General features: G+C 56.4%; 1 protein-coding gene across 1 annotated transcript; it reads right to left on the bottom strand.

Annotated features, from left to right (window-relative positions):
• Positions 1 to 820: 820 nt before the first annotated feature.
• On the bottom strand, positions 821 to 3719 carry LOC141965179 (protocadherin alpha-6-like). Its single transcript, XM_074916367.1, has one exon. It carries the CDS (start codon positions 3661 to 3663, stop codon positions 1060 to 1062), a length of 2604 nt encoding a protein of 867 aa, XP_074772468.1. The 5' UTR covers positions 3664 to 3719; the 3' UTR covers positions 821 to 1059.
• Positions 3720 to 11275: the final 7556 nt, after the last annotated feature.

Below are 11275 nucleotides of genomic sequence, written 5' to 3'. Positions count from 1 at the left end.
CTCCCCAAGGATTTCCAGTTCCCACACACAGATTTTCCCACTGCACAAGGTCACCCTTCGCATAAGGACAGGGCCAGGCCCTGCTCAGTGTCTCTGCCACATTCACCTCCACAACCTGCCACAGTTTCCTTTCCCACACGAAGGCTCAACCCGAATTTTGCTTGACCATTCCCGTCCATGACAGCAGCATGAAAAACCACAGAGATGGCATCTCATGGACAATGTCCAGCAAAGTCTCTGCAGCTGACCCTTCAGGTGTGACAATCCTTCAGAAATTTCAAAGGGAAAAATACTACAGCTCTGAGAGCAATACCCTTTGAAGAATTCCTGTCGGGAACACTCCAATGACAAAGCGCACTGATTTCATGCTGAGAGAAACCAACTCACATGTTGATGAGCACACGAGTACAGCGGATGGCATCGACTGTGTAGCTAAATTTGATTGAAGGGGTTTTTTTGTTGTTGAAAAAGGATTTTCAGGGAGTTTTCTAATGCAAATATTGACAGAATATCTGAACACTTCAGTGCACAACAAGCCACCTTGGCAGCCAGCAATGCAACTTCACAACATGGTCAGGGGAATGGGAGAAACAAATATATTTGTCAAAAAGACTCCTATACAGACGAATGAAAGAAGAGGACAGAGAAGGAATCTACAACTCGTAACCACTTCTGTCACCAGTCAGCAAAAGTACAACAGCAGTATATAGTGCCTAGAGAACTATCACCACCACAGCTGGCGTGTCCTGCTCTCCTTCAGCAAGCTCGGGGGCAAATGCCACACAGCAGCAAGCAGGAGCGTCCCCAGACCCCACGTCGTGGCACCTCTCCCCGCAAGCGGCAGTGACTTTACTGACCGGGACAGCAACTGCCCCCCGCAACAGCAAAGCCCAGCGGAGGGCGGGAACAGCTGCTGCTGGGGGCGGCAACACCTTCACTTCCCCCCGCAGCCCCAGCAAGAGCCCAGGGGCTCCGGGGAGGACGCGAGGGCAGATGCCAAGGTGCCACCACCACCCTTCAGCCCCCGCCACGCACCCACCGCCCGCAGGCCCCGCGGGCTCAGCCCGGCTCCCACCAGCGCCTGCCCACGGGACGCGCCAGAAGGGCGGCAGCGGGCAAGGGGCGTCGCGGGAAGGGCCGGCAGGCGAGAGAGGGAGGCACGGAGGGACAGAGGGACGGAGGAAGAGACGGAGGGAGGGGAGGGCCACTGACCGTGTCCAGCAGAGCGGGCGGCTGCGGCTGCGTCTCCTTCGCCGCGGGGCCGGGCGGCGGCGGCACGTTGGGGCTGAAAACCATCAGGTCGCTCTTGCCCGCGCCGTCCGCCACGCACAGGCTCCGGCTCTGCCGCTGCGAGTACGACCAGCTCCCCACTTCGCTGGCGCACACCAGCGTCGCCGGCCCGGGCCCCGACAGCACGGCCGCCCGCGGCGCCCACCGCGACGCCCCGTACAGCACCACCGCCAGCAGGAACAGGCTCGACACCGCGCAGATAGCCACCACCAGCCACACGTTCGTCGTCGCCGCCGCCGCCGGGCCGCCCTCCGCCGCCCGCAGCCCCGGCCCCGACGCCGCCGAGGACGAGCCCGCGGCCGCCAGCGCCGCCTCGGCGCCCTCCACCAGCGACACGCTCAGCGTGGCCGTGGCCGAGCGCGCCGGCTCCCCGTGGTCCCGCACCACGATCACCAGCCTCTGCCGCGGGCCGTCCGCCTCCTCCAGCGCCCGCGCCGTGCTCACCTCGCCGCTGTACAGCCCCACGCGGAACGGGCCCTTCCCCCGCGGCTCCCACAGCTCGTAGCGCAGCCACGCGTTGTAGCCCGAGTCCGCGTCCACCGCGCGGATCTTCGCCACCACCTGCCCCGCCGGCGCCCCCCACGCCGCCCACGCCCACCACGCCCCCGAGCCCGGCCCCGACGCCGCCGAGCCCGCGGCCCCGGGCCCCGGCCCGCCGCCGGCTGCCGGCAGCAGCGCCGGCGCGTTGTCGTTCTCGTCCACCACGAAGAGCTGCACCGTGGCGTTGCCGCACAGCGGCGGCTCCCCCGCGTCCACCGCCCGCACCTCGAACTGCAGCACCTGCACCTCCTCGTAGTCCAGGGGCTGCAGCGCCCGCAGCCGCCCGCTCTCCGCGTCCACCGACACGTAGCTCGACGCCGCCCGCCACCCGCCGCCCGGGGCCGCGCCCCCGCCGCCGCCCTCCCACACCGAGTAGCTCACGCGCCCGTTGCCCGCCTCGTCCGGGTCCCGCGCCCACAGCCGCGCCAGCTCCGCGCCCGCCGCGTTGTTCTCCCGCGCCAGCACCGTGTACACGGCCTGCGCGAACGCCGGCGCGTTGTCGTTCACGTCCGACACCGGCACCCGCACCCCGCGGCTGGCGCGCAGCGGCGGCGCCCCGCCGTCCTCCGCACGCACCTCCACCTCGTACTCCGACACCCGCTCCCGGTCCAGCGCCTCCCGCAGCACCAGCGAGTACGAGCCCGCGAACGTCGCCACCAGCCCGAACGGCGCCGCCGGCCACACCGCGCAGCGCACCCGCCCGTTCGCCCCCGAGTCCCGGTCCGACACGCTCAGCAGCGCCACCACCGTCCCCACCGCCGCGTCCTCCGGCACCGGCACCGACAGCGACGTCACCCACACCTCGGGCGCGTTGTCGTTCACGTCCAGCACCTCCACCACCACCTTGCAGTGACCCGACAGCGGCGGCGTCCCCTTGTCTGTCGCCTTAACGTGTAAGTCGTAGAAATTCACTGTCTCAAAATCCAGCGCGCCCGTCAGACGGATCTCCCCGTTTTTCCCATCGATGCTGAATACGTCTGAGGCCGAAGGAGGAACAAAAGTTTCTATTTCATAAATGACTTCTCTATTACTTCCAACGTCCATGTCCGTGGCGTTAACCCACGTCACCAGTGTCCCCTCAAAGGCGTCTTCGGGCAACAACACGTTATACACCGACTGGTTGAACTGGGGCGCGTTGTCGTTGGCGTCCAGCACCGACACCACCAGCTCCATCGTGCCCGTCAGCGACGGCCGGCCCCCGTCACTCGCCGTCAACACCAGACGGTGCACGGGCACCGACTCCCGGTCAAGTGGTTTCGCGAGCACCAGAAAAAGGGATTTACTGCGCGACTTAGTGTTTTCTTCCTCTATTCTAAACTGCTCGCTGGGGCTGAGGCTGTAGGAGAGCTGCGCGTTGGCGCCGATATCCGCATCCGACGCGCCCTCCAGCGGGAACCGCGATCCCGGCAGCGTGGTGAATTCCGCGATGCTGAGGTTTCTGCGGGCGGCGGGGAAGAGCGGGGCGTTGTCGTTGATGTCGGTGACCTCCAGCTCCACGTGGAAGACGCGCAGCGGCCGCTCCACCAGCACCTCCAGGCGCAGGGCGCACGGCGCGCTCTTCCCGCACAGCTCCTCCCGGTCCAGCCGCGAGCTCACCACCAGCGCCCCGCTCGCCCCGCTCACCTCCACGCTCGCCCGCCGGCCCTGCGCCACCAGCCGCAGCCGCCGCGCCTCCGCCTCGCCCGCCTCCAGGCCCAGGTCCTGCGCCAGCCGGCCCACCACCGTCCCGGCCTTGGCTTCCTCCGGCACCGAGTAGCGCACCTGCCCGCCGCCCAGCGCCCAGGCCGCCGCCAGCACCAGCACCCGCACCGCGGGCCCCCCGCACACGCCCATCGCCGCCGCCGGCACCCGCCCGGGCCCCGCACGGCTCCCCGCCGCCGCCCGCACGCCCCGGCTCTCCTGCCCGCCCCGCGCCGCCCCCCCGCGCTCACAGCCGGGCTCTCCGCCGCACCGGGGCGGAGCCGCCCTGACCGAGCCGCCGTTTCTGAGCCTGCAGCGACACCGTGTGCTGCTCCGCCGCAGGTCGGTACGTGCCGGTCATCTCCTTTGCGCTTCCATTCTCATCCTCTGTGTCGTTGTCCGTCCTCCCTTCCTTCCTTCCTGGCTTGATTTTTACTTGCGCAGTGTCAGTCCTTCCTTTGGTTTTCCTTTTCTCCTCCATTTCCTTCTCACATTCTCTTTTTCTCGCCCTTTTTCTCTCTTTCCCTTCCCTTTCCTTCTTTCCCCTGTCACAGTTTCGCCTACCCTCCTCTTCTCTTTCCATCCTGGTCTCTTCTGTGCTTCTTCTTTACCAACATTTTCCCCAAATACCTACGCCATGCTCGCAATAAACCATGGACATGTCCCGCGGAAAGAGCTCTTCATCCTCTTCCTCACCACCCTTCATCAAGCCTTGCCGAGTGCCCCGCAGTACCGAGGATGCCGAGTTCCTCAACTCCATTCTCCATCTCGAGATAACATCAGTGCACGCTGGGAATCTTCCTCAGTCATCTCTTCTTGCTTGCAAGGAATCCTTCCTTTCCTTCCTTATATTGCTCCTCCTTTTTTTCGTTCTTCTTTCCTGTCTTCCGTTCTCTCTCTTTTTCTTTTTGCCCTGCTATAACATTTCTTTTTCTGCCCTTCTCTTCTGCTTCCATTCTTGTCTCTTCATTTCTTCTTCAGCAAAATGTGTTTAAAAATAGCTGCACCATGCTCGCCATGAAGGAGGTACACGCCCTTTCGCAAGATCTCTCCTTCCTCTTCCCCAGCATCTTCCTACTGTCCATGCACCTGCAGCTTCCCCTCCCCTCACGATGAAGGCCACACTCCTCAGCCTCCAGCCCTCTCCGGGACCCGGCAGAAAACACACCAAGGCAATCCCACGGCAAAGAACAGCTCCGCGACATCAGAACGCAAACCAACACCCTCTGAAACACAAGCCCAAGCCCCAGGTACTTCAACATCCAGTAAAACAGGATCCAAACAGTCCCAACAGCCCAGGGCAGTCTCTCCGTCGGGAACTCAAACCCATCTCAGCCCAGCACGACAACCCTCCAGGAAGGCTCACAAAGCACGGGGCAGCCACAGCTCCCCAGCACTCCTCATGTACCTTGGGGAAGAACTGTTCTGCCTGACTCATTTCCCACCTGCGCAAGGAACGTCCAGCTCTTGCTTCCCCTTGCAGGCAGGCAGGCTCTGCCGGGACAACACGGCAAGAACCCCCGTTCCCAGGGGCGTTGGTCCCACGGAATACCTCTCAGCATTAGCATGAGCCACGCATCACACAGCCAAACAAACGCCACCCAGGAAACACCGCGGCTTCTTCAGTGGGAACATCTTCTGGATGCCCAACACATCCACGCCCAGAAACGCATTAAGGTCCCTCCTCCACCTGTCCCGGCTGCCGCCTGCTCCCACCGTGCCTGGAAGCAGCAGCAGAGGAACGAGAGCAGGCAGTGGTGCTTTGCTGCTCCAACCCGACAGGCATTACAACCCAGGCAGCCTTCGCTCGATCCAACAGGAAAATGCCGCAGCCGAGCAGGAACAAAAGCACAGCTGTCTCTCAAACACATCCACTGTAGGTGTGAGCCACTTACCTGGAGCATCACTGGGTGCTTCTTTGGAAATGAAATATTTTCATCAGAAGAGAAATTGGTGTTAAGGGACATTCTTCCTTAAATTTATCATCAATTTCTGGGGATGCTGGACACAAAAAAATGACTCATCTTCTGTAAAAGATTTGGAAACCCTGGACAGTGTGCACTGCTCCCTCATGCTCTGCTATCACAAGGGACGAAGGAGGGACACTTGAAACCTAAGGACGTTCTCTCAACGTCAACCTCAGCTCAGGAGACTCGAAAAGCCATTCCACACACTGATGGAAAACTGCCCAAACATCTGCAACCTGACAGCTGCCAGAATTCCATCCTCTGCATCTCTTCCAACACATCGCCAGTGTGAGAGAAGAAAAAACAAACTGGTCGGGTTCTCACTAAGAACAGAGAATAAAAGCAAAGGAACCCCTTCCACTGTACTGAAACGCCAGGTCTGCCAACATCTGGAACACAGAGACGTCTTCTCCCCCTCCCTAGCAAGACTACGGCCAGAGAGATGGCTGAGGAGGCGTTCAGAGAAGGCTGCCAGAGTGATAGAAATTTCAAAGAGCTTCTCTTTGACCAATAACATTCCCCGTCAAAAACAAGGCATTAAAAATGCATACGGCAGTCATCTGCAAAAGCAGTAATACCACAGACAACAACAGGGTGTGAGGATACATGGAAATTCTAGACGTCCTGGGAGGACGCACCGGGGCTTTTCTCAAGGTTTCCTCCTGGCATCCTCTATCCTGCGCCGTGGGAAATGGCATGTCCACAGCATAAGCAGACATTCCCCAGCCCTTCCCCAGTGATACAGACTCTGTTCTACTCAGCAGGGTTAGAACATTTCCCTCAGGCAAGACTCTACCGCACTCTGTCACCGTCCCTGTGACACCTGCCCAGGCCCTACTTGGAGCCCCTCGCACGATCACTGCCAAAATACTCAGACAGTGCTCAGCCCCAACAACAGGCCCAGCTGTAAACGTCACCCTATAGCTGACCCAGGCCTTTGCACACCCTCACATTCCCCCTAGTTGCACAGAGAACATAAGGAGGGATACAAAGCCACACACCGTTCATTAGGCTCTGTCCAGCTGCGTAAAATTCCCCACCAAATGCTTTTTGAGTTTTCAGCAATCTCAGATGGAAAAAGCACAGAGCTGCACATTAGAGTTCAACTAAAGCACATCCTTCTCTCAGATACATCCACTGCAGTTGTGAGCGACTTACATGTAGCATCCCTGGGTGCTTCTTCAGAAATGAAACATTTTCAGGGAAGGCGTACTGGACTTCAAGTATATTTTCCCTTAACATTATCAGTGCTTCTGGGGAATATGGAGAGCAGAAAATGATTCATGATCTGCAAAAAACTGGACAATGCCCAGTGCCCCTCACGCACTTCTGTCAAAGGGGAAGCAGGAGGGACACCTGAAAGCTAAGGACGTTCTCTCAACGTCAACCTCAGCTCAGAAGACGTGAAAAGCCATTCCCCACACTGATGGCCAACTGCCCAAAATTCTGCCATCCAACAGCTGCCAAAATTCTGCAGTCTGCATTTCATCCACTTTAACAGTGTGAGGGAAGTGAAGAAAAATGGATGGAAGTTTTTCATAGGAGGAGAGAAGACAAGTAAAGGATCCCATTCTGCTCTATTGAAACACAAGGTTTGCCAACTTCTTGCATACAGACAGCGCTTGTTCCTCTCCCTAGCAGGACTAAGAGCAGAGAGGTAACCAAGGAGAGGCTCGGAGAAGACTGGCCAAATGTGATTGAAATTTGGAAAATCCCCAGTTTGACCAACACCGTTCCCCATCCAAAGTGAGGGCTCCAAGCGGAGTATGGCAGATGTCTGCTCGTCTGACAGGAACAGCGCGGAGAACACCAGGGCACGAGGACATGCAGCGCTGCTGGAGGTCCTGAGAGGATCCCGGGCAAGCAGCACTGTGCGCCGGGCGACTTCCCAAGGCTTTCTACTGCAATGCTCTATCCCAAGCCCTGGGAAATGGCATCTCCACAGCCAAGCACACATCCTCCAGTTCTTCCCCAGTGACACACTCCATGTTCTACACAGCATCTCCATTTCCTCAGGAAAGACTCTTCCCCACTCAAAGTCACCCTCCCTCTGATTGCCACAAGCCCTACTCCGTGCCACTCGGAGGATCACGGCCACAGTACCCAGACATTTCTCCACCACAACACCGAGCCCCAGCACCAAAGCCCACATGGAGCATGACCCAGGACTTTGCACGTCCTCACCTTCCCTCACGATTGGCACAAAGATCACATGGAGGGATGCAAAGCCACGCAGTGACTGGCAGGCCCTTCCCAGCTGCTTGAGCTCCACCACAAATGCCTTGTGCCTCTCCAGCGATCTCAGATGGGAACACCACAGAGCTGCACAGCAGAGATCTTAAATATTCTGTGACGAGAGTTGGGACAGCCTGTGCTGGGTTTCTGGGTGTGGCAGCATTTTTGGTAGCAGGGGAGGGTGTAACAGCAGTCCCTGGGAGAAGTTTCTCAAAGCTCCCCTGGCTCCAAGTTGGACCCACCTCTGGCCCAGGCTGAGACAATTAGTGATGGTGGCTGTGCCTCTCTGATACCATATTAAAGAAAGGGAACATGTGATGAAGCTTGGAGATGTGAGGAAGTGTTGTGAGAAGGACACTTATGCGAACATCAAGGTCAGAGGAAGAAAGGAGGATTAGGGGAGGTGCATCACTGCAGAGACAGCCCCCCTGTAACCTGAGATGAGATGCAGGGCCACCCCCCTGATACCCGTCGAGGTCCACGGTGGGGCAGAGGTATATCTGCAGCCTGGGAAGGACTCTGATTTGCAGAAACAGACTCAACAACTCAGAGTTATACAGCAGGTATGTTTACTCTGGTGCTGGGGTGCAAGGGGATTTCTCCACAAAGCTTGCACACGCTCAGCACATTTTACCATAAACTGATCCAGTGTGGATATACATACTCATGGGATGACATAACACAAACATGCATATTCATGACTGAGGCTGGGTTAGCTCTAGAGGCTGGTGTCAGCAGGTTTTGTTCTCTCTGTGCCTGCCCATTGCCTCCTGGGGGGCGTCTCCGGGCTCTGTTGGAGGAAGGCTCCAGTCCTCCTCACACTGTACTTTTCCTCGGAGCATGCGTAGATTCTCGTAGCCAATTTCTTGAACAAGTGTGTTTTCAGGCAGTTTACTCATTCCATCTTATCTGAAAGTACCAGTGCATCCATCTCTACCATCCATACATGGCTATCTAGTCATTACCAAGACTAAACTAGTTAGAGCACATCTGCTTGCCAAGGTCAAGAAGCATATTTTTGCTGAACACAGGAATTCTTGGTAAGTTTCCACAGAAAACCGCTTTGTTTTGATGAACACAGTAGCCCTTGGTAAGCTTCCCCAGAACAGTCAGGGCAAGCAGGATTACTGAGCAATATTCAGAAATCATTACAAGTTGCTATGAAGGAATGACTTGTAAAGTAAGAGACCATTTCCTTGTACCAACTCATGTCGGAGAAAGGTTGTGGAAAACTGTCTGCCGTGACAGAGACACCACACACGAGCAGGGGAATGTGAGAAAGGGGAAGCGCCATACTGGCTGTAACACCCCCCCCCGCCCCCCCATATTCCTTGCCCCCTGTACCACTGGAGGGGAGGAGGTAAAGTGGTTGGGAACAAAACTGAGCCCAAGAAGAAGGGAGGTGTGGGGAAGGTGTTTTTCAAGATGTGTTAATGCTTTTCACTGTCCCACTCTCTCTGTGAGGTGTTGTCACTGTTAGTGTTTGAATTCAAGTGATGGTTTTTCTTCCCCCAACGAGTCTGCCTTTTGCCAGTAACCATAATGGGTGAGTCAGCCCTCTCTGTCCTTATCTCAGTTCCTGAGACTTATACTTTATTTCCTCCTTCCCATATCTGAAGGGGGAAGGGCTGAGTGAACAGCTGCCTGGCGCTCAGTTTCCCTCTGGGCTCAAACCATGACACAGCTCTGATCCCAGTCCACACGGATTTCATTCCTCGGGAGAACCACACCAAACGCTGAAGCACAAGCACAGCCACGATGTCAACTGGGTGGGAGAATTTGTACCACAGAAAACCAGAGCGGGGCTGCTGTGAAGGATTTGGCACAAACGTGCACATACTTGAGTTAAGCATGACAAGGGGACACACCATCTGTGCCGAGGCCGACTGTGCAAGTGCAGAAGGAGGGGAAATCAAGCACACACAGATTACACCCACCTCCTCCTCCATCCGCTTACAAATCCTGCCCGAGGAGGAGCAAGGAACCATCGTGGCAACATCAACGCATGTGGAAGCTACTATGGATGCCCACCAGTGCACAAGGACAGAGGGCTGAAGCGCTGCCTCCCACCACACTCTTCTCAACACCAGCGGGAAATGGTTCATCAGACAACGTCCAGCACTCTGCATCTCATCTCCTCTTACCAGCACATTCCCTACGGCAACCACGTAGCAGCACAAGGGACTGTTTCTGGTGGCAGATCTTCATAACCTCAAAGGACATTGTGGCCATTTCAATACCATGTAACTCTCTCAAGATCCAGAAGGCCTCCAACTCTGCACATCAGAGCCTGGGAAACAATCTTGCAAAAGAACACTCTGTGCCCATCCTGCCTCATGCTTTCCTCCAGGCATCCTCCATTCCACAGTCTGACACTCATCCTCAACACAAGCACATCATCTCTCAATCTTGGTTTATGACATGGCCTATTCTCTTCCCAAACGTTTCCACTTCCCTCAGGGAACTCTTCCCACTGCTCCAGGTCACTCTTCACATCAGGAGATGCCCAGGCCCCACTCACGGCCACTGACACATTCACCTCCATGAACATGCCACCTTTTTCCTTCAGTCCAGCTTTTGTGCCCCTTTCATCAATGATGGCCCCATGGAAATACATACAGCTGGTATTGCATGGACGGTGTCCAACAGACTCTCCGCAGCTCACCCTTCCTCTTTGGCAATGCTTCAGTAACCTTAGATGGAAATCTCACACACCTGGGAGCAATACGATTTCCAGAGATTATCATAAAATCAGAGAAACATTTATGTTGGTAAAGACCTTTGAGAGCATCCGATCCAACCATTAACCTAACACTGCCAAGTCCACCACTGTACCATGCCCCACCTAAGCACTACATCTGTTAAATACCTCCAGGGATGGTGAGTCAACCAGTTCCCTGGGAAGCCTCTTCCAATGCTTGACAACCGTTTTCAATTAAGAAATTTTTTCTCATATTGAGACCTTCCCTGAAGAAACTTGAGGATTTTCTCCTCATTCTTTCACTTATTACTTGGGAAAAGAGACCCACACCCTTCTCGTTACAACTTCCTTTCAGGTGGTTGTGGAGGTCTCCCCTCAGCCTCATTTTCTCCAGAACAAACAACCCCAGTTCCCACAACAACTCCTCGCAGAGAGGACTAAACCCTTCACCAGCTGCGCTGCTCTTCTTTGGACACACTCACACATGTCAATGTATTTCCTGTAGTGACGGGCCCAAAACTGTACACAGTATTCAAGGTGGGGCCTCACCAGTGATCAGTACAAAGGAATGATCTCTTCCCTAGTCCTGCCGGCCACACTCTTTCTGATACAAGCCCCGATGCTACTGGCCTTGTTGAACCTCATACAATTGGCCTCATCCCATCCAGCCTGTCCAGATCCCTCTGCAGAGCCTTCCAACCCTCAACCCATCAACACTCATGCCCAGCTTGGTGGCATCTGCAAACTTACTGAGGGTACATTCAATCCCCCCACCCTGATCACTGATAAAGTCATTAAACAGAACTGGGCCCAATACTGAGCCCTGCAGAACACCACTTGTGACTGGCCACCAACTGGACGT

The sequence above is a fragment of the Athene noctua genome, chromosome 12 (genome assembly GCF_965140245.1).
Source record: "Athene noctua chromosome 12, bAthNoc1.hap1.1, whole genome shotgun sequence".
NCBI lineage: Eukaryota > Metazoa > Chordata > Aves > Strigiformes > Strigidae > Athene > Athene noctua.
The sequence above is the reverse complement of the archived record's forward strand: the minus strand, read 5'-3'. Positions and strand labels throughout refer to the sequence as shown.